We start from the raw sequence: 23,322 nt of genomic DNA, 5'->3' as shown, positions 1-23,322 counted from the left end.
TGATATGCATTTTACCAATGAAGAAGTTGACTACAGAGAGATTCAAGGTCAGTTTCTGCCAGCCTTATGGTATCTTTCTTTGTGAATGATCCCATTGATTTCAGTGTGACTACCCATAAGGTGCTATTTAATAAGAATTAAAGTGGCAGGATCTGCCCCGAAGGGCTTTGACCAAGACTACTTGGCTAGTCATTAACAGAGGAGGGAGCAAGCCCAAGTCCTGGCTCATGGTTCCCTTCTGTAACCGCTACTGACAGCATTTTCCTCTAGACAGCCTTACTAATACCAGCTAAAACAACACCATAATCGTCCTGTCTTTAATCCGTGTCTGCTTCCTTTTAAATTTGTCATAAATGACACCACTGAAAGGTGTTTAATCCTCTTATTTAGTCTTTATGTAACACAGAAAGGGTAGGTTACAAAGGCAAAAGGTGGCATGGTCACAGATGAATAGTTTGTTTGAAGGAACGCTTGATGCAGTCTCGGCTTTCGTTTGTGGTTTCCCTAAGCTTTGCACCCCTTTTGCTGTTCCTTTGTCTATTGCAAAAATGAACCCCAGGTCACTGTAAACCTTCCTGCTTAGTATCTTTAATACTAAGTGAAAGTGAAAAGCAGTGCAGTCATGGGTGAAGTGCAGCTGAAAACCCACAGCGAGGCTGTTGTTGAGAGGAGACATGCAGAACAGGAAGGGCCAGGATGCAGGTTTTTGAAGATCTAGACATTTGCTTATCTAGTTTGTTTCTTTACTTTGAAAACGTATGTGTATATGGTGATAGGATTCGCTCTGTACCACTAGGCTCATTAAATGTAAAAGGTCTGACACTCTATTGTCCTGCACCTTGCGTGGTCACCTATACCAGCGCAAAATAGGTGTGATATGCTACCATTATGATTTTGTAGCATTTTACACCCACTCTGCACTGTATCAATGACTGTACAAGGTGCAGGGCAATGGTGAATCATGCCCCAAAGCAGCAGATTACGCCTCTCTTACTCATCCAGAGAGTTAGGTAAGTGGATTTTTCACACCCGTGAGCGATGCAGCTTTGTCAATGTAAGTTTTCAATGTAGACCAGCCCTTACTCTGCAGGAAGTTCCTCCAAATTCAGTCTAAGGAGGAAGGTGCAACTCAGCATGAGCAAGGGGATCAGACTTTGGCCCAAAGTAACTTGGAATCCTGGTGATACTATCAGTGTCTTCATAACACATCTCAGGGCTATAAAGCCTCATGGCAGAAAGTATCATAAGCAGGACTAGGACACCTATTAAAATACTTTGTTTTGTCAGCAAAAAACTCAGTCCCCCTAACCTTTACCTTAAGCATCAGAAGATGGAATAAAAAGACAAATGGCAAATTAGCTAAAAGAGATTCCTAATTGTAGGGGATTTTGTGTAACTCCGTAGTAAGTGATCTCTTCCCAGTGTACTTTCCTATACATATAGAACATATCAAATCCTACAGGGAGTGAAAATACAAAAGGGTGATAAATTGCCAGTGACTGTGGTGTTGTGAGGTTTGTTTTTGTAAAGTAGGTTCAGATAAGGTTTTATTGACTCTGTAAGTAGTCAGTTCAGCTGATGGTGAGAGAGAGGTCTTTGCTCATGCTGAGATTTATACTTTCAGTTGTTTTTGTTCTTGTTGCAATTAAGATTTGGCTTCAGAGCTGTTGAACCAGTGCTATGTTTGCGTTGTAAGTTATTACATCCTGCTCTGCACATGGCAGCTTCAGAAGGCCACAGAACAAGATTTCCATGGAATTGTGTCTCGGACCTTTTGGCAGGGCGTTTCCTGCAAAGAGCTAACAGGGAGTTTCATTGTCATTGACTTTTCTCCTTCACCATCCCTGTACTCTTCTACCTACACTTAAATCCCCCCGCCCCCACCCCCCACCTTTTAAACTATCGCAACTTGGAGCTAGTAACGGTAGGTCCCATTCACTAAGTTGCCCCTGTTAGTTAGTTGACGGGGTGATTGATGTTTAGCCTAGAGTTCTGCCTTCAGCACACGTAGCTGATGCCTCATGGCTGCCTGTGCTCTGTTCAGTTGGCACAGAGCCTGCTCACATGTTGGGCAGGCTGTAGCTCTTGGGGGTGCTCTACGTCCCAAACAAGGACTTGTTTTAGGTGAGCAGGCTGCATTATGCTGCAAGTGACGTCTCTTCTGTGGAAATTTCCCCCATATGGTGGCACTGAAACATTGGCATACCGTGCCTACCTTCACAATGGAGGATAGAGAGATGTCTCTCACCGCAAGCATGATTGGCCTTGCTCTAAGGGACGGAGGAAGAAGGCGCACATTAAACCAAAACAAAGCTGTTGAAATTGTCTGCACGATTTTTGGTACCTTGGAGTCACTGCATGTCCCCGTACATGAGAACTGCCCTTCAAGAGCTTGATCCTCTCACTTGACCAGTCTGGATATTGTACAGAAAATGTGCCCCAGCATGTAATCTGGGGGGTGGGCAGGTTGTGGGGAGAGCGGGAGGTGGTGTTTAAAAAAAAACCTGTTCAGTTCCTGGAGGAAAGGAAGCCAGGCTGGCCTTGATGCTCCTGTGCTTCCCCCTGATTGTCGAGGCAATGTTCAACCTTACTGCTCTTCTGGACTCTGCTGCTGGGCAAAAAAAGGCTCCTTCCCTCTATGGCTAGCTCTGAAGCTGCACTCCATCTTGACAGACGCAGCCCTGAACACAACCCACCTATGCTACTCATGACCTCCTTGCTTGATTACTGCAAAGCCCTGAATCTGGGAATGAGTAGGGCTGCTCTGAGGAGGCTCCAGCTGGTTCAGCGTGTGTCTGCCTGCTTCCTTAGGCCTTACGTGGAGACATGAACGCCACCACTCATGCTCCAGACTGCACTGACTGCCACAGAAATTTGGATTTAATTCAGTCTCCTGGTTTGGGTCTTCCAACGGCCCAATAGCCTTGTGTCCAAGTTATCTCCAGCAACATCTCTCCAATAACAGTGTGGTCTTACTGGTACCACAACTGCAGTCATCAGGAACAAGAGAACTATAAACAGGGAAAGTGAGAATGGCAAAAGCAGGAAATAGGGGTTTCTCTGTGGTTAGCCCATAGCTGCTACTAGAGATTAGAATAGGCTTGAATTTTACCATGTTCCAGACTCATTGTAAGACCCATCTCTTGACTATAGCTTTTCCCCATAACTACCGCCTCAGGGAAAGAAATGGGGAAGAAAGAAGTGTGGGGCTGGATGAGACTCACTGGAGGAAACAGAGCAAAGACAATCCATTGCTATGTATTCAGGGATAGGTGGGAGTAGAGGAAAGAAATGCAACATGTTTCTTTTAGATGTTGCTGGCTTTGTAAATTTTTTGTAAGGCTTCCCAGTACCACAGTGATGAGCACAACAAACAGGTAGGTAGTGAAGTCCTTCAGGAATGAAGCCTGAGTGGATATGAAGAGTGTGTGCTGTGAAAAGGGGAGAGGTTTCTGAGTGGTGGAGCGTACTTCAGGTTTACAAGATTATAACTTGTTGGTTTCAGTTCAGTGCAGTCCATCAGTGCTGGCCTTCATCTTAGGATGTGACAGTGCAGTGGTAATTGTTGAACTCTACCTTCTTGTGTGTTTCTGCTCAGGGGGAACAAACTATTCTGTGCAATAGACCTTCTACCTGGTATGTCAGGTCTGCACATAGGATTTTGACATGATTGGAGATGCTGAAAAAGGAACTGTGGTGCCCGAAAAAATGCTAGAAGAGGCATTTACTGCATATTCTGTAGTGCTGTTGTTGAAGGAGGGAAATATTTCATGTATTCATGCCCAAATCCTCACTACACATTTCTTGATTGGTATATTTTTCATGATTGCATTTCATCCCCACTACCAAATAGGTTTGAATTTGAGATACAAACATGTTTCCATGCCAGACCTGTATCAATAGGGATGAAATATGATCCTGATGGAAATCCGGTTGCAAAATCTGGAGTAAAATTTTAGGGCAAGAATACATGACATTTCGCAAGTAGGAGGAGGATAACCCACTTGTTGTGGGACTGGAAATCTTCTCTAAATGTAAATATATCCCTTTAGTTATATAGTCCACCTTGCTCTCATAGTGCTATAAAACAAAATCATACCTGTTTAGTTTCTATAATGCAGTACAATTTATACGATGCCCTATTTTAATGTCATTGAAATATTCTTATTGATGATAAAAGTATTTATTCGAGTTTTGCAAAACACTGAAACGTGCTTGGAAGGCACAATCCCCTGTCTAAATGAACCTTAAAAACCCAACTGACTTATGATGCTACAGTGGTACAGTTCATAGGGTAGGGTATGTCTGTGGCACAGTGAGAGGTGTGAGTATGTTTCTTTACCAAGCTCCTGGCTGGTATTATCGACTGCTCCTTTATTTATTTTTTAGACTTTAACAGTTTTATCATGTCATGTAGCCACGAGGTTTAAATTTGGAACAAGTGGGAATTTATGAATTCTGAGTTTACAATGAAATACCAGTGAAGCTCCATAGTCTTGTCCTGTGAAAGCAAAGTAATCCACTGTGATTACTTTTTTTATTTTACTGTAAATGCCACAAGCAGTTGTACAGTTTTAATTATGAAGTGTTACTGAGGTTTCTTGTGATGCTATATTTTTTAGGCCATGTCTTCACTGCAATGTTAGCGCAAGCTATGACTTGAATTTTCCCCCTAACTTGATGCCTGTCCAGTCCCCACTCACAAATTTGTATCTCAGATTCAGGAGTCCTTTAAGCTCAGCTGTCCTGGCAGTGGGGGGAGCCTGGGGGAGGTGTGGAAGTTGGAGTACTGCTGATGCTCAAACTTCTCATGCTGTGGGGATGCAAGAGCTCGAGTTACAACAACTCATCAGCTGCTAATCCAGTCACTCTGAGACGCTAATGAAATCATTCTGTGTCCTCCAGTGTCATTTTGCCATCTGGTTGCTCTCATTTGAGCTAGGCATCTCCAGTGGAGTAATCTGAGTGAACTAACTCAAGCTAACTGTTGCAGGCAGGCAAGCCCTCGGGACTTGTGGGTCATTTGTAAGCATTCATTTGGGCTAAGAAGACAGCAAATATTATTTGCTACTACTTTAATAAATTATCATAGTTTTTAACATCTTAAATTTGTTCCCATTCTTAACTGTTTAAACACCACGTTCACAATGCTTCGTTTTCTGTCTTCTCTTTCAGATAATGGTTCAGTATTGAATGAAACAACGGCAGCGTCCATTGATTGGCTGACCAGTTCCCCTGCTGAGAAGGTAAGTGAGGCTTACAGGAAAGCAGGCATTGAAAACCTCAGTGTGCTGTTCAATTATGTGTTTGGAATAGATTGACACCTCTGCACTACTGGTGCTTTTTCTCCAAAAAATGGATTAAAAATAGAGGGGTGGTTTCTAAGCAACGTTCTAGTCCCATTGCAAAGAGCCAGAGAGGGAGTTATTCCTCCTTTTATTAAAAATAATCAAACCACAGTCCCATACTGGATAGTTACTCCTCCATTGTTTTTCCAGTCTTGCTTTGGGAACATGTGATGTATAACCTGTTGTTTGTGACCGTGGCCTTGCATGGGAAAAGGTGTTACAGGTGTAAGTGAGCTTACCATCTCACTTTCTCTCCCATAACTGTGATGCCGTGGATCCTGTACTTTACAACTGAATTTTATTTTAAGTATTCCTCTTATGTGTAGTGCCATTTGTGCACCTATGGTAGGTGGTTTGCCCTCAGAGATACTCACTTCTTTCAGCAGCCTTTTCAGCCACTAGCAGTGCAGACATAGGAGTATAGGTGCATAATTTTACAAAATATATTATAATTCTGGATACCCCAAAAATTTGAAACGCTGGTGGAACTCACACGGTGTGTGCAGACTTAAACAATTTGAACTGCATGATTTCATGTCACTTCCCTCTTCCCTGTCCGTTGTATGTTTATTGTCCATCTTAGATCTTAAAAACTTTAGGGCAGGGAGGTTGCCTTTGATGTGTCTTTATGCCTTGCTCTCCTATGGTGCTATGGAAATAGTTTGGACGCCGTTAATATCTTCACAGTGTTGTTACCTTTTGCCTAATTGGTAGTATGATGCTGTTCCCTATGTTAATGCTGCAGTATTGTTAATTACTTGCAAACAGTAGGCCCCATCCTTGTGATTGGGGCTGGTCCTGCTTTGAGCAGGGGGTTGGACTAGATGACCTCCTGAGGTCCCTTCCAACCCTGATCTGCTAGGATTCTATGACTGTGTAGGTCAGCACTTGTGCCCATGAGGTCAATGGACTCCTTGTCGCCGGAGGGACCTTCCCATGCAGATCTGATCAGAGCTATAGTTCTAAAGATGTTAACCTGGACCACTGTACTAGTTCTCTCATTACAAACTTTAATTTGCTGTAGTTTGGGTACAAGAGAGCTCACACGGGAGGCAAACTTTTGGACGAGAAGGAGAAAAGAAATAGAACTTGGTGGTTTCAAACTTTGGTTTGGTTTTCCGGAATGAAGACTAACTTGGGGTTTAAAACAGAAAATTATACCTAAGAATGCAAAGCTGCTGGCTGGATTTTCTTTATTATTATTATTTTGTTTGTATTATAGTAACACCGAGAGACCTCAACTGAAATTGAGGCTCTGTTGTGGTAGGCACTGTAGAAACACATAGTGAGAGACAATCCCTGCCCTAAAGTGTTTACAATCTAAATAGACAAGACAAAGGGTGTGTGGAGGGAGGAGACAGAGTCCAAGTGACTTGCCCAAGGATACCTAGCCGGTTGATAGCAGAGCCAGGAATAGAAGCTAGGTCTCCTGATTCCCAGCTAGTTGCCCTGTGCACTGGACTACACTGCCTTCCTGGTGCCTCCTTTTCGTCTTCTATGATTTTGTTACTGTGCCTATGTGTAGTCACTGCAGTACTTCAGCAGCTGCGTTCTGCTCTTTCACTGGGACTGAAAATTAGGTCCTAATTGTTCAGCTTCCCTTCATAGTAAATGATGCTTTTAAAAGTGATGAGCAGCCCCAAGCACTAGTACAATACTACCTGTCAAGGCTCTGGAGGCCGCCTGCCAGGAAAAGAATGCCAGTTGCTACTTCAGTTTCATTAACTGAACAGCTCTTCTCGCTATTTGTGGAGTTTGCATTGGATTTTCAGGCTTAGGGAAAGGCTGGAAAAGTGCATAAGGGGAAAGTGACCGACTAATTTAGGGGGGTGAAGATATAAAAAAAGCCCAGTTCAGAAGAGGAAGCTGGTGCAAATAACCCAGCAGATCATATTTCCAGATGCTCTTCTGTGGGACAGGGTCCACAGCACCGGATATCCTCCACCCTTAAAGCCCCATATGCTAACATCCTTCCTGCAACTGAGTAGGACTGGATGGTGCTCCCTTCAGAGCTGATGAGCATCCCTCCTGAATCAGTCAGAGAGAGAGACATCAGGCGCACTCTCCCCATGGGAGCTGAACAAGTAGCACTCCCAGCCAGGGGGAGTTGGACACTGGACCCAGGGATTAATACCTGTTCCCTTGCATGTGCCAGTGTAGAGAAATAACTCCAGGACCAACTCAGTGTTTTCCCTCAAGCACTAAGGTTCCTTATAGTTTTAGAACAAAACAAATTGTTAGGGGCACATGATGATGTTAAGAATGGGAAGAACAGTCCTATTCTAAATCCTTGTAGACAGTTACCCAGGGAAGCAAATGTGCTGAATCTTTGAATATACTGTGACAAAGTGAGAGAGCTTCAGGGTACTTCTTGGAGTTGACATCCCACTTGTATCGGAAAATGGCATATCTAATTTATCCGCTGGTGCAAGAACCCTTACCAGTGTACTTCCACTGACAGCCAGCCACTGTGGAAGGTCATCTTGTTGGTCCGTGTGTTGCCCTCTTGGTGCTTGCGGTCTAATCTCAAAGCTGGAAAAGGAAACCTCTGTAATAAAACATTAAAAAAAAAAAAAAAGAAAAGAAAAGGAGGACTTGTGGCACCTTAGAGACTAACCAATTTATTTGAGCATAAGCTTTCGTGAGCTACAGCTCACTTCATCGGATGCATGTAGCTCACGAAAGCTTATGCTCAAATAAATTGGTTAGTCTCTAAGGTGCCACAAGTCCTCCTTTTCTTTTTGCAAATACAGACTAACACGGCTGCTACTCTGAAACCTGTAATAAAACGTGATTCTTTGGGTAAAGACAGTGCAATCAAGTAGTCCAAAAACTTTTCATCTATTTTAAATCTATGAACAGGCTCTGGTACTTCAGAGAAGAGAGCCCTTCAGTGTACCTGTCAGTTTCAAATGTGCTGCCTTTTGAATGGTTTAGTTCATGGCGAATGCTTCTGATGATGGGTGTTTGTTTTATTTTAATGACATGATAATGGGGAAAAGGCTCACGAGGAAACCCTTTTTTCTCTTGTGCTTCTGGTGACCCAAACACTCATTTTCTTTGAAACATTCAATTAACACTCTACAGTTGTTTATTTATGAAGCTATTGGCGTCCAAGACCTAGTGGTTTTACCCTCCAGGAATACACATTCAAAATCAGTATGTGGGAGGCAGGCATAAAATCTTACTTCTGTCTTTATCTCCCTGCTCCGAAAACATCCTCCCACTTAGCCTTTTGTTCCAGGCTTGAAGTTAGCGGTCCAGGCAGATAGGCAGAAATCCTTTTAACAGGGAACCCGTTTTTGCTTCTTTGTGTTTCAGAGAGAGAAAATGCTGAGAGCAAATGTGGTGGCACCTTGTCAGGTGGATAAACTGATAGTTTTCCCCCTTCCCCACACCCTCCATCATTGTCAGCAACATCACACCTCAGTTCAACTACAACTTTCCGGATTGGTGAAATTTGCTGAGGAAGCTGCAATATAATACAAGCAGCCTTCCAGCACAATTTGATACATGGTCACTGTTGAGTTGCATGCCTGATGTATATTGATACATGTATATAAGTGTATGAGATACTAACAAACGCACACTGTGGTTACGTGTGTGTACCCTCCAACAGTAGGCATCTCCTGGTCTTAAATTAGTACTTTTAAAGTGTCTCCAAGGTTTCTAGTACAATTTTGTCCGCTCACTAGTTCAGCATTCCACTTCTAAGTAACTGATTCCCCCCCCCCCACCCCTGCCCCCCGACTCCTTGTGTGGTCGCTTAAGGGAATGCCTTCATATTGTATCTCCGATTTCCGTCTGAAAAGGTTGTGACTACCGTAGTAATAAGCAACATCTAAGATTCCTGTAACGAAACAGATGAATCGTCTTCTTCTCTTTTTCCTTGTTTGTGGGTTATGTGCATTTGACTGCACTTCGTAGATAGCTCATTTCGCTGCTTCTGCTGTTATAGTCCATTTCCTCCATTTGGGTTTTTCTGCAGCATAAGGCAGAAAACGTGTTTGAAATAGGAAAATGTGACTGTAAACTCCTCCCCAGAACTGGCAGGAGGTTCGGGGATAGGTGTAGTTACCTGAAACGACTTCAGTTTTGTTTAACACTGTATTTTGAGTGGGCAGTGTCCCTTTAAACTGCCCACACCTGTTTTTCACAAGTTTATTTTGATGATGCACATACACACTTCGTATTCTTCATTCTTTATGCATTCAGATTTGTTCTCTCCTTCTCACCGCACTGGCATTGCTGGGAATTATGTATACATAGGGAGAGGAGACAAGAACTCCATAAACTCTGCTGAGTATTAAGCAATAGATCATTTTCTGACATAACTGCACAAGGAAATGAGGGGGTCTATCATGTAATTTTAAGTACAAATTGTGTTCCTTATTGGGAATTACAGGGTTATGATCTGGTTTAAAATATTTGAATCCATGTGTACGCAATTCAGATTTGCTCACATGCAGAATCTTTCCCAGTGCTACTATAAATAAGGGCCCAATTCAAGTCCCACAGAAGTCAGTGGAAATATTTGTTTTCAGTAGGGGTTGTACTGAGTCCCAGGTGAGCTGGTGCTTTACAACATTACTGCAGTGAATGCCTTAAGACTCAATCCAGAAACGTTCCACTCCTGTGCCTTTTTAATGGCCCCCAAAAGGAAAGTCAAACTGTATCTTGTATATTGCCACTAAATCCATGCAGGGTCTTTATGTATGGTACAATAGACAGCAGAGCTGAACGTCGGGGTGTGTATGATGGATAGATATAGGAGGAACACTTTTCTGTCAGGTGTTGGGTAACTCCACTTGGGAATAATTCCATAGATTTTTTTTTTTTTTTTTTGGCCAGATTTACGCAAACTTATTTTTATGTTCAATTTTTCAATGGTAATTAAATCAAAATTGGTGAAATCATACATCCCCTTTTCTCAAAGGAGGTTGCAGTTTTATCGTTGGCAGCTACAGTTTTCTGAACAGTTCTAAATGCAGCAGTGTTAAAAGGAGTCATAAGAAATACAAGGCTCAGATTGCCTGACGATGCCCAATACGAAGTCTGATAAGGGAATTGTTTTGCTGTTCTGTCCCTTGCAATTTAATGTGATTACCGAGATGTGCATTTTGCGGTGGAGTCTGGTGTTCTTTGGCCATTTTGTGCTCTGCACGCGCTGCTAAACTGAGGGCTTCTATGAACTATATAGAGGGACCCCAGAACTGAATTAGAGCTTTGTTCTCAACATAAAACCAGGAATGTGTGAAGGCCAGTGTGTTGGTTCACCAGGAGGGCTACTCGTTACCCAGAATTAATCAGACTTTGCATCAGTAGCTCACCATACTTCTCATATTTTAGTGGTCTGGGTAGAACTTTGTGGAGGTGATGCTCATAACTCCGTTACAGAGGGGTCTGAACTGCTACTGCCAGAGCTGGCTCTAGAGTGGAAGCCTCCTGCTGTCAAGTGACATCAGGCAGTCTTGGGACCCACTTTGAGGAGGTGCATGGGGTCTCTTCTGCCAGAAGGCCAGTGTGTTGTGCCTTCTCGGATAGGAATGGGTTTTGATTAGGTGGTGTGGGCAGGGGGTGAACTAGAAAAAGTGAAATCTGAGTGTAAAGTTTGGGTCTTGGGCCAGCTGCTCCACTTGCACATCAGAACTCTGTATCTGGTTTCCAACTTGATCAGGCAAGCCACAGGGAAGCTAGACAATGATTGCCAGGTTGGGGAGGCCCTGCCAGTGGAGACAGAGGCAGTTCTCCATATCCAGTGGAGGGAACAGGGATGAAATGATGGTCTCACTGAAGAGGTTTGTATTGTTGGTAGGTATCACTGACCTACATTTTAAATTCCAGAATCTGAGAGGGAATCAAGCTTTGCCTTTTGTTTGTGCACATGCACCCGCTCTGCCGCCCAGTTCACATTCACTTACCAAACAGCCACACCACTGCAGAAACTTTCATCCTCAGACCATAGCATTGTAGTTCTGGGATCTCTGCTCCAGCTGCTATTTTAGTGATGAGCAGAGTTATGAGCTGTAGCTCACGAAAGCTTATGCTCAAATAAATTTGTTAGTCTCTAAGGTGCCACAAGTCCTCCTGTTCTTTATACCAGAGCACAGCTTCATGGGATATTTTCTTTGCTCTTTAGTACAATAACACGATCGCCTGGTCATCTCTGACAAAGGAGGAGTGCTGGAAATATGGAGGCTACCTTGTGGGCAACAACTGCAACTACGTCCCTGACATCACCCTCATGTCTTTTATCCTCTTCTTTGGCACCTACACCTGCTCCATGGCTCTGAAGAAATTCAAAACCAGCCGTTATTTCCCAACCACTGTAAGTATCTCTGTTTATCACCTGGGGGAATTGGCTTATTCAAACAAGAGCACATACAATGTACTCTTGTTTGCAACCCCTTCTTTTGCAATAGATACAGCGCCGAAGGACAAACACCACTACGTGGGGATGCACGCACTGACACCAGATGCTATTTGTTGAAGTAAAACCAATAGTATTGAATTTAGGCAAGTCATGGAATTGCTTATTTTTCAGCTCTAAACTTCCGAACGTTTCTGGAGGGCACAAGTGAGCTGGCGGAAGAATTGAAAACTGGCTGGAGCCTGTAGTGACAATAACGCTTACACAGACAAGAATTCCAAGCTGAGGGGTGCAGTGATGCAATTGATTAGTACAAATCTCATCAGAGCTTTTGCTTCCAGGGTTAAGAATTCACCAATGCAGAGCCCTTAGTTTATACAGAAAACTGAGCTGCCAGTAGTAGCCAAAGATCATTTTCAGTGTCCTGATAGTAAAGCTGAGTCCTGCTCCCATTGCAAGACTGGATACCTGGTGATAAACAGTCTTCTGTGTGGTATGCCTGAACGTATAAACAGAAATCACTTTATCGAGTGACACACAGGTGCAGCAAAAGCATAAGTAAGCAACTTCTTGTCTGTACAAAAAGAAGTTATTTTTACAGAGTAAAAGTAGTCCAGTGTCTCCTAATGCCCTAGAAATAAATCTGTCTAGAATATAAAAACTGACACCTCATAATATTAAGGTTGCAAATTTTAAATGCTCAGAAGTCAGAATACTAAAAAGTTATGGTCTTAGTAGTAATGTTACCTCAGCCATGATGCATTTCCTGTATATTTTATGGTATGCATTTAACAGCATAAATTCTATTGACTCTTTTAGGGTCTCATCTAAGAACAGACTTGATTAGTGGGAATCTTTTCATTGACTTAAACAGGCTTTGGATTAGGCTGCTTTTACCAGATTCTGCTACCTTTACTTCCTGAATAATTCTAGTGGAATCAGTGCTATGACTTGAGGAGTAAGATATTACTCAGTGTAAAGATGGCAGAATCTGGCCCTTAGAGAATAAGACAGGAAGAAACAATACAACAACCGATATGCAAAGAGATGAGCGAACATGAATGAAAAAGCGAATGTTCTCATAGCAGTGTTTGCTCTTGGCCATATTTTACATCTTAACAGCCTAGATACTGAAGTCCTCTCTCTGTAGATCAGGCACAGCATGGGCAGGTACAGGAGAGACATCAAGCTTCCTCACCATGCAAATGTGCTTCTGTCTAATCAACAGAAGTTGGTGATTAAAAGCTGTATCTCGCCCACCTTGTCTCTCTCTACCTAGAACAGTCAGTTTAGGTTTTTCTGTGTATCTGAGTACTCACTTGGGATGAGAGACTAGTTCAATCTCCATTCCCAGCTGGTCTTCAGCCACTTTGCTGTTTCAAGGGAGATGTGACAGCTCCCAGAAGGCATCCTACTTCTTGCAGTGGTGGCCTCTAACAGTAGCGGCAGCAGCACTGGGGCTGTCTCAGCTGTCCTAGGAAAACGGCACTACTTCATTTATTGTCAGTTTGTATTTGGGAGGTTTCCTTAGTGACCATAAAGGGCTAGGGACTGAATTTCGATTTTAAAAAGGAAGCATTGGTTCTGCAGAAGTTGACTGCACATGCCCAGAGCTCTGCAGTCTTTGAGCTAAAGATTCCTTCTCCTCCTACATGAAGTGGATTTCTCGAGCCATGCACAAATAGATATAATAAGTTTTAGTGCAGATTGGGACTCTTGCTCTTCATGCTGAAAGCAAACAGGGAGATATTTGATCTCTGAATAGAGGTGTTTCAGTAACACACCTTTTAGCTCCTCTCTCCCGACAACAGACTCTTAGCCAACTGATACATAGCCCTGGTGGGTCAGCAAAAGCTGCTTGTTCTGTTTGCCCAGCTAGTGTCACAATGACAGCTGTCAAAGGTGAGAGAGGTGGTGAAAAAAGTTCTACTCCTTCCCTCTTAGAGAACCCAGTTTGCAATATTTTGGACAACAGCGGTCCCCATCCCCAAGATCCAACCCTAATTTCATCCGAGCGAAAACCTGAAAAACAAGGGCACTAGTTTCAGGTTTCTGTACATAACAAAACTTTTTCTCTCTCTCTCAGAGAACCCCCCTGTGGCATTCTGACTGCAATAGGATTTATAGTACAGTGATGTTTATGCTCCTGCAGCACTGAAGTGGAACTTTTATTATTTTTAATGAAAAGAAAACAAATTCCACCATGGCAGGAATGTAGTTCAGTTTATCTCTAACCATGTGAAGCTGGGGAGCCTGGGAGGAAGAATTCTGAGAAGTTGACACAATAGCATATAAAAGCCCAATGTGATCTGGCTAGTTAAATTTCAAGGGTCAGACCCTCAGCTACTGAAAACTGTCACAGCTACGTTGACTTCAATGGAGTTACAACAGTTGACACAGGTTGAGGATCTGCCCGCAATTGCTTTTCACTTCAGTTTTGTGGTTCATTTATTACTTTAACACCATAAAAAAGAAACATCAGGATATGATTTTAAAAACTCTTCATTTCCGTACATGGCACCACACCCACATTGAAATAGTTTTCTGCTCCTTTCTTTTGAGTTCCTCTCTCTGACCTCCCCATATGAGTCCCTTGGTGACTGTTTCCATTGCTGATGTGAAATCTTGATTTTTTTTTTTCCTTGCTTTTATAGTTTCATATTAAAGGCCCAATCTGCCTTGCCAAATAGGCTATGTTAAAAAATTGTTTCGGGAATCAGTGTTGCTAAATATCTTTATTTTTATCTTGAGACACATGATCACAGGAGAAACTCAACTTTCATGGGGGGGGGGGGGGGGGAGTACGTTTCTAGCCCTAATGGGAGCAATGAAAAGCTTGAAAACATGAATGCTAAAAAAACCATCAAACATCAGGAGGCAAATAAAAAGAGCCCAATATTTATTTGTTTAAAATTTCATTATTTTGGAGAGACCTGACTCATAATTTTTGAACCCTCATTGGCAATACTGGGAGTGATCTTGAAACCCATTTAATGTAATATGGTTGTACAAGACAGTGTGAACAGGATGTATCTTTTACACACACACACCTCTCTTGCACATGCACGCAAACAAAGATCGGGCCCATCCATGCTGGTTGGTAGCAAGTCAGCCGAAACATTTTAGTTCATCCTGTTTCCAGGATCGGTTCTTCTTCGAGTGATTGCTTATGTGTATTCCACAATAGGTGTGTGTGCTCACCGCATGCACCAGTGCCAGAGGTTTTTCTCCTAGCAGTACCCGGAGGGGGAGCGCCCCAGCGACCCCTGGAGTGGTGCTCCATGGCGCAGTATAAGGGGAGCCGCGCGCTCCCCCCACCCTCAGTTACTTCTTGCCACCAGTGAAGGTGCATCGGAACTACTCTGCTTCAGCTTTGCTGTAGCTCGTCCCAGAACTGCTTGTTCGTTCAGTGTTAGTACCTGTAGTTAGTTAGCTGTTCAGTTAGTTCAGTTAGAGTGCCCGGGCTGGGGCGTGCCCCGCGCCCCGGGTTTTAAGTCGTGCGGCACTTGTAGCTGCTTTATGCCAAGGAGTGACCTGCCCGCATACTGTTTACGCTGTTTGGGAGAAACCTATATTGTTATACCAATAAAATAAAAACCAGCAGGATCTTATAAAAGGGGATAAGACAAAATGTCACATTTATTTAGAAAGAATCATAGTCAGCAGTCAGTTTTAGCTATAACATTCCAACTTTGTAACCGCCACGGGGCACGAGTACCTCTACACCCACCCGGCACCCAACTCCCTAGTGGTCGAGTCGGTCAACCATAGGGAGTGGCAGGGCCAACCAGCCCCTACCCTGAAAAATAAAGATTCGTGAAGGTTGGACTCTTTTGGGAGAAAGCTTTATTCTTCCTCGAGTTTTCAGTTGTGGGTGGCAAACCACCAGGCGCTCCTGGGCAGGTACAAATTCGATTTGTGGAGTTCCCTGCCCAAGTTTGAGGACTCCCTCCAGGAGCACAATAAGAAAGTGTTCAAGGCGCTGGTGGAGGAAGGTACAGAGGCTGCAAGCGGCTTCGGATGCAGTGGACACAGCAGCACGGTCCATGGCCTTGGCGGCATCCATGAGAAGGGCGTCGTGGCTCCTGCTGTCTGGGCTGTCAAGTGAAGCGCAAGCTGCCATGCAGGATCTCCCATTTGACGGCAAAGCTCTGTTTGCGGAACAAACGGATACAAAGCTGCATGGCATGAAGGGCTCCCGCACGACCCTCCGGACTCTGGGTCTCTATCTTCTGGCTCCGGCCAAATCTAAGTTTAAACCGCAGCAGCCGAAGTACGAGGCCACCTATAAAAAGTCGAGGGACTATAAAAGGTGCCCTCAGAGGCAATCGCGGCCAGCCCCGCAGCCTGCGTCCTCCAAGGGCAAACAGGCGGGGAAAAGGCAGTTTTGACGGGACGCTCCGGAGTTCTCTGCCAGTTCTCCCCGGGGATCCCCTCTCAATAGGGCTTCCCTTCTACAGTCGGTTGTGTGCTTTCCTCCCGGAGTGGTTGCGGCTGACCTCAGACTGATGGGTCCTCAACACCATCTCCCAGGGCTTCGCCCTCCAGTTTACTTTGCCCCCGCTCCTGTCCATCTTGGGGGACCCCTCACATGAAGCCCTGCTTGAGCAGGAAGAGGAGCGGCTCCTGAGTCTAGGAGCAGTGGAAACGATGCCTGGGGAGTTCAAAGGCAAAGGGTTCTATTCCTGCTATTTCCATATCCCGAAGGCCAAAGGGGGACTCAGGCCCATCCTGGACTTGCGGGATCTACACCAGTTCATGGTGAAGCTTAAGTTCCACATGGTCTCACTGGCCTCCATCATCCCCTCCCTGGACCACGGGGACTGGTACGCTGCCCTCGATCTGCAGGACGCGTACTTCCACATTCACATATTCGAGGGGCACAGACGCTTCCTCTGTTTCCTGGTGGGGCAGAATCACTACCAGTTTATGGTCCTCTCGTTTGGCCTATCCATTGCCCCCCGGGTATTTACAAAATGAATGTTGGTGGTAGCGGCCTCCCTCAGGCACCGGGGGGTCCAGATCTTTCCTTATCTGGACGATTGGCTGATCAAGGGCAGCTCCCAGTCACAGGTGAGGGATCACGTGATGCTTCTGCTGTCCACATGTGCCACCCTGGACCTGTTGGTAAACGACGCCAAGCCCACGTTAGTCCCGGTCCAACACATAGAGTTTATCGAGGCGCTCCTGGATGCTTCGACTGCCACAGCCTCCCTCCCACTGGACAGGTTCAAGACCCTGAAAGGGCTCATCGACACAGTTACAAGGTTCCCGGTGACTACGGCCAGAGCGTGCCTCCGGCTCTTGGGTCACATGTCGGTGTGCACATGCGTGGTCCGCCACGCCAGACTCCGAATGAGGCCCCTCCAGCTCTGGCTGGCCTTGAAGTTCTCCCAGGCCAGGGACAGGATGGACAAGGTCCTCACCGTGCCCGACTCGGTGATCGCCTCACTGTAGTGGTGGTCCACCCCAAGCAACATGCTCCAAGGGTCCCGTTCTGGGACAGGACCCCATCGCAGGAGCTGGTGTCCGATGCGTTGGACCTGGGTTGGGGGGGCCTATGTGGGGAATGTTCAGACACAAGGTCTGTGGTCGATGCAGGATCTGAACCTACACATAAACGTCAAGGAACTCAGGGCAGTATGCCTGGCGTGTGTGGCCTTCTGCTCGCACCTGCGGGGCAAGATGGTCAGGGTCAACGCCAGTTATGGAAAAGGTAACTGCCTTTTCCTGAAGGTGGTTTTAACATGTTCTGGTAATGGTATTTGTAACACTGTTGCACTCAAGAATGAGAGAATTTCCTCTCTCTCCTTTCTTCCCTGACACCTTCCTTCACTTGTAGACAGAGCATGCTTGATACAGAAAATTATTGAGACACAGTAGAAATGAAACCCTGTGATGATGATTTTTTTTAATCCTTACGACCCCAATTCAGGAAAGCATCCCTACTCAATTTTTCTCTGCTTAAAGTTAAGCAAGTGCTTAGGTGCTTTCCTGAATTGGGGCCTACAGCTGTACTTTAAATTATTGTGGTCTATCCTGCAGCACACATGGGCTTGTCAGCCTGCTTACTGGCACCTTTACAAAATGCCCATAGGACTGTGGGGTCATTGAAGTAACAGAACTTGCTCAGCAACTGAAGATGCTGACGGACAAATGTCTAGACAAAACCTGCGGCTGGTTAATTGAAGCCCTGATGGGGGTGGCTGCAGGTGTAAACTGAGTCTGTCTCGGAAAATCCATTTTTTCTCTGCTGGAGGGTTATTCTTTACCCAGCAATCCATGCACATGAGCCATAACAGTTAGGTGCCTCAAGCAGGATTGTGTTCTTAAATTTTAACTCTGAGGCTTGGGCTGTGCATTGATCCATACCACACAAGGCAGGTAGCATGAACCAGGAGTTAAGATGTTGCATTAAAGATGACACAGCTCCTTTATTTCATTCAGGCATGCAGAACGTACACAGTGTTGCACTTTTCCTTCTTTAAATGATTGGCTTTCTGCAGTTTACCATTGTTTACAAACTGACAAACAGCACTAGAGATATACCATCCAAAGATCCTCAAACATCCTTATTCATCCCAGCCACTGTCTTGCATCTAATATTGACAGCTGACAAATAACCCTGACAGCTGACAAACAATCCCAACAGTGAAGGAGTACTTGTGGCACCTTAGAGACTAACCAATTTATTTGAGCATGAGCTTTCGTGAGCTACAGCTCTCTAAGGTGCCACAAGTCCTCCTTTTCTTTTTGCAAATACAGACTAACACGGCTGTTCCTCTGAAACCTGTCATTATGCAAATCCCAACAGTGTACCACTAAAAATCTTACTATGGCCGCAGACACCCTTATTCATCTCCGTAACTATCTTGCGTCTCATTTGGAGAGCTATTCAGAGATCTGTGATCAAAATCTCCTCCCACCACCTCTTCTTCCAGACACTTCTCATCTTACTTAAGATGCCTCTTGTTTTAATAAGAGGCCCGTTTTTCTTGATGGAATTGTATCACAGCTTTTCAGAAACCATTCCTATGGGAAACTGGGTCTGGATAGTGGGGATTGTTAGCCGACGTGGATTATCAGTAAAACTGCATGGGAGAATTTTTGTGGGAGTATTCTGCAACAGAAGTTCCTTTCCCTCGGGGTTGTTCTTCTAATCGTTCGGCTTTCAGACTGTGTAATCGAGTACCAAAGCACATTTTTTAAAATCACTTCAGCCACTGCACTGTGCCCCTTTTGTCCCTGCAGAAAGGGAAACGTTTACCCTGAATTGCCACCAAATACAAGAATAAGAGGATCACGTTGAATTTAAACAGTTGCTCTTGGTACCAGCCCCTGTTATGGTGTCACCTTCTGTTTCAGGCCAGGAAGCTCATCAGTGACTTTGCCATTATCTTGTCCATTCTGATTTTCTGTGGAATAGATGCCCTAGTAGGTGTGGATACACCAAAACTAATTGTGCCAAGTGAATTCAAGGTAGGTAAAAGTGATCTCTCAACACACAACCGTTATTTTACTCTGTGGCTTCTGTCGCACTTTGCCGTTTCTGTCTTCCTTCTGTGAAATTACCAATCATCAGACCAGCAATAATAAAAAAATAAGCTATCCAGAAAGGATTGTATTGCTGAGCCAGTTAGAAAGCAGTTTATTTAGAAGTGCAAATTTATGTCGTTCCCATTAACACCATGTCAATTGACTGAAACGTTTTCTAAAATGCAATGACAGATCCTGAATGTAGAGCAGGATCCTGCCAACCTTGCTCATGCTCAGTAGAATCATAGAATATCAGGGTTGGAAGGGACCTCAGGAGGTCATCTAGTCCACCCCCTGCTCAAAAGCAGGACCCATCCACACTTAAATCATCCCAGCCAGGGCTTTGTCAAGCCTGACCTTAAAAACTTCTAAGGAAGGAGATTCCACCACCTCCCTAGGCAACGTATTCCAGTGTTTCACCACCCTCCTAGTGAAAAAGTTTTTCCTAATATCCAACCTAAACCTCCCCCACTGCAACTTGAGACCATTACTCCTTGTCCTGTCCTCTTCCACCACTGAGAATAGTCTAGAACCATCTTCTCTGGAACCACCTCTCAGGTAGTTGAAAGCAGCTATCAAATCCCCCCTCATTCTTCTCTTCCGCAGACTAAACAATCCCAGTTCTCTCAGCCTCTCCTCATAAGTGATGTGTTCCAGACCCCTAATCATTTTTGTTGCCCTTCGCTGGACTCTCTCCAATTTATCCACATCCTTCTTGTAGTGTGGGGCCCAAAACTGGACACAGTACTCCAGATGAGGCCTCACCAATGTCGAATAGAGGGGGATGATCACGTCCCTCGATCTGCTCGCTATGCCCCTACTTATACATCCCAAAATGCCATTGGCCTTCTTGGCAACAAGGGCATACTGCTGACTCATATCCAGCTTCTCGTCCACTGTCACCCCTAGGTCCTTTTCCGCAGAACTGCTGCCTAGCCATTCGGTCCCTAGTCTGTAGCTGTGCATTGGGTTCTTCCGTCCTAAGTGCAGGACCCTGCACTTATCCTTATTGAACCTCATCAGATTTCTTTTGGCCCAATCCTCCAATTTGTCTAGGTCCCTCTGTATCCTATCCCTGTCCTCCAGCGTATCTACCACTCCTCCCAGTTTAGTATCATCCGCAAATTTGCTGAGAGTGCAATCCACACCATCCTCCAGATCATTTATGAAGATATTGAACAAAACCGGCCCCAGGACCGACCCCTGGGGCACTCCACTTGACACCGGCTGCCAACTAGACATGGAGCCATTGATCACTACCCGTTGAGCCCGACAGTCTAGCCAACTTTCTACCCACCTTATAGTGCATTCATCCAGCCCATACTTCTTTAACTTGCTGACAAGAATACTGTGGGAGACCATGTCAAAAGCTTTGCTAAAGTCAAGATACAATACATCCACTGCTTTCCCTTCATCCACAGAACCAGTAATCTCATCACAGAAGGCGATTAGATTAGTCAGGCATGACCTTCCCTTGGTGAATCCATGCTGACTGTTCCTGATCACTTTCCTCTCATGTAAGTGCTTCAGGATTGATTCTTTGAGGACCTGCTCCATGATTTTTTTGGGGACTGAAGTGAGGCTCACTGGCCTGTAGTTCCCAGGATCCTCCTTCTTCCCTTTTTTAAAGATTGGCACTACATTAGCCTTTTTCCAGTCATCCGGGACTTCCCCCGTTCGCCACAAGTTTTCAAAGATAATGGCCAATGGCTCTGCAATCACAGCCGCCAGTTCCTTTAGCACTCTCGGATGCAACTTGTCCGGCCCCATGGACTTGTGCACGTCCAGCTTTTCTAAATAGTCCCTAACCACCTCTTTCTCCACAGAGGGCTGGCCATCTATTCCCCATGTTGTGATGCCCAGCACAGCAGTCTGGGAGCTGACCTTGTTCGTGAAGACAGAGGCAAAAAAAGCATTGAGTACATTAGCTTTTTCCACATCCTGTGTCACTAGGTTGCTTCCCTCATTCAGGAAGGGGCCCACGCTTTCCTTGGCTTTCTTCTTGTTGCCAACATACCTGAAGAAACCCTTCTTGTTACTCTTAACATCTCTCGCTAGCTGCAGCTCCAGGTGCGATTTGGCCCTCCTAATTTCATTCCTACATGCCCGAGCAATATTTTTATACTCTTCCCTGGTCATATGTCCAACCTTCCACTTCTTGTAAGCTTCTTTTTTATGCTTAAGATCCGCTAGGATTTCACCGTTAAGCCAAGCTGGTCGCCTGCCATATTTACTATTCTTTTGACACATCGGGATGGTTTGTCCCTGTAACCTCAACAGGGATTCCTTGAAATACAGCCAGCTCTCCTGGACTCCTTTCCCCTTCATGTTAGTCCCCCAGGGGATCCTACCCATCCGTTCCCTGAGGGAGTCGAAGTCTGCTTTCCTGAAGTCCAGGGTCCGTATCCTGCTGCTTACCTTTCTTCCCTGTGTCAGGATCCTGAACTCAACCAACTCATGGTCACAGCCATGGAGTAGCACCTTACTCCATAATTTCAATGGGCCAAACTGTATTGTGCTTACTCACACTGGTGAGCCTTCACTCGCCCATGTAGTTTCACTGCTTTCAATGCTTGAATGTGCTCACGAGTGAGAGAGAAGCTCCACAATCTGGACCAGCAGGACTACTTGAACAAGGATGGCAGGATCTGACCCCTAATAACCACTTCCAGGTTTTGAACTTTAGCTGATGTTTGTATATGGGAATAATTAATCCCAAATTGTCAGTGTCCTCAGTAATCTTGCTTTAGTCAGTTTGACATATCAGTGTTTCGGTCCTTTTGTCACCTGGATAAACGTGCTTTGGTTGGGGGTTGTTCGTTAATATGTCTCCACTCTGATGCCTGTTTTCCTCTCTTTGCTCTTGAAGCCAACCAGCCCTCAAAGAGGCTGGTTCGTCCCACCCTTTGGAGGGAATCCCTGGTGGGTGTACCTCGCAGCTGCCATCCCTGCACTGCTGGTGACCATTCTCATCTTCATGGACCAGCAAATCACAGCCGTCATTGTCAACAGGAAAGAGCACAAGCTCAAGGTGGGTGCCTTGTACCTTGCATGAGTGCAGCAAAGTAGAGCCTGTCCTCTGCATGACAGAGACGGAGAGAGAGCCTGTGGTGGTAATGGACACCTGCTCCCTTAGAAATGCTATGATTGGTGGTTAGTAATAGCATGTATTTTGTTCTAGCACAGATTATTATTGCAGATTTGAAAGCAAAGTCATCACTTCAGCTTGAAAACGATAGTATTTCTCGAACAACTTTTGTTAAAGCAAAGGACACAGACGGTGGGCCAGATCCTGATGTTTTTACTCTGTCACAACTTCTTTTGACTTCAGTAGGTGTTCTTTCTGAGTGAGGATGGAATAAACCCCAAGGACCAGATTCTTGGCCGTCACCAAAGGCCCCAGTGCAGGGAATCCTTGTAGGGCATAAAGCTGGCATCATCATTGCCAGCCACATACTCCTCCCGCCATTGGAGTAGGGGCCTTGTCAGGGCATGGCTTATCCACACAGCACTCCTCCTACTGCTTGGCTTGCAAAGAGGTCCCTAGGGAGCTGCTCTAATCACTGCAAATTAGAGCAGCCTTATGCTGTGAGCAGATACTTTTGCTTACACCCACCTTTGATTCCCCAAGCATGAACACGGTACATCTTCAAACAGCCCTGAGTGAGGCTTGAAATACTCTGACTCTCTCCCTGCAGGAAGTGGACTGTTAACCGAACAAACTTCCAAGTAATGGAAAAAAAGGTTACTAGATTTCATATGTGAATCAGTTATTCCAATAATTCTCACCTGTGGCTTCTGCTCTTAGTGCTATCTCATTGGTTTTCAGCACCACTGCCATGGCATGAAAGGAAAAGATGACAAAGCAACACAGAGGGGGACTTAGGAGAAAAACAGTGAGAAGAAAAATGGTTTTCCCTGCATGGATGCCCTTCTTAACTTAGGCTGGGGACTCTGGTGTGTCCTGCAGATAGAGCACAACAGCAGAGCACAGGAAGCTGGCCATCCCTGTTGCAAAGGTGTTTCTCATTGGATTTAGTGGTCATAGTTTTGGGGGAGATGGCTTCA

The 23,322-nt window shown here is 45.0% G+C and overlaps 1 protein-coding gene across 8 annotated transcripts in view; it reads left to right on the top strand.

Moving 5' to 3' along the window:
• Positions 1 to 23,322, top strand: part of SLC4A4 (solute carrier family 4 member 4) — a 259,907-nt gene that overhangs the window by 206,301 nt on the left and 30,284 nt on the right. For all 8 annotated transcript variants that reach the window (XM_048846797.2, XM_048846802.2, XM_048846805.2 and 5 more), the window contains 4 exons: positions 5,176 to 5,246; positions 11,488 to 11,676; positions 19,084 to 19,197; positions 22,124 to 22,285. In XM_048846797.2, coding sequence (XP_048702754.1) covers positions 5,176 to 5,246; positions 11,488 to 11,676; positions 19,084 to 19,197; positions 22,124 to 22,285 — 536 coding nt within the window. The remainder of the gene's footprint in view (positions 1 to 5,175; positions 5,247 to 11,487; positions 11,677 to 19,083; positions 19,198 to 22,123; positions 22,286 to 23,322) is intronic.

This window comes from Caretta caretta, chromosome 4 (assembly GCF_965140235.1).
Source record: "Caretta caretta isolate rCarCar2 chromosome 4, rCarCar1.hap1, whole genome shotgun sequence".
Classification (NCBI taxonomy): Eukaryota; Metazoa; Chordata; order Testudines; family Cheloniidae; genus Caretta; species Caretta caretta.
Note: the sequence above shows the minus strand (reverse complement) of the source record. Positions and strands in the feature narration are given on the sequence as shown.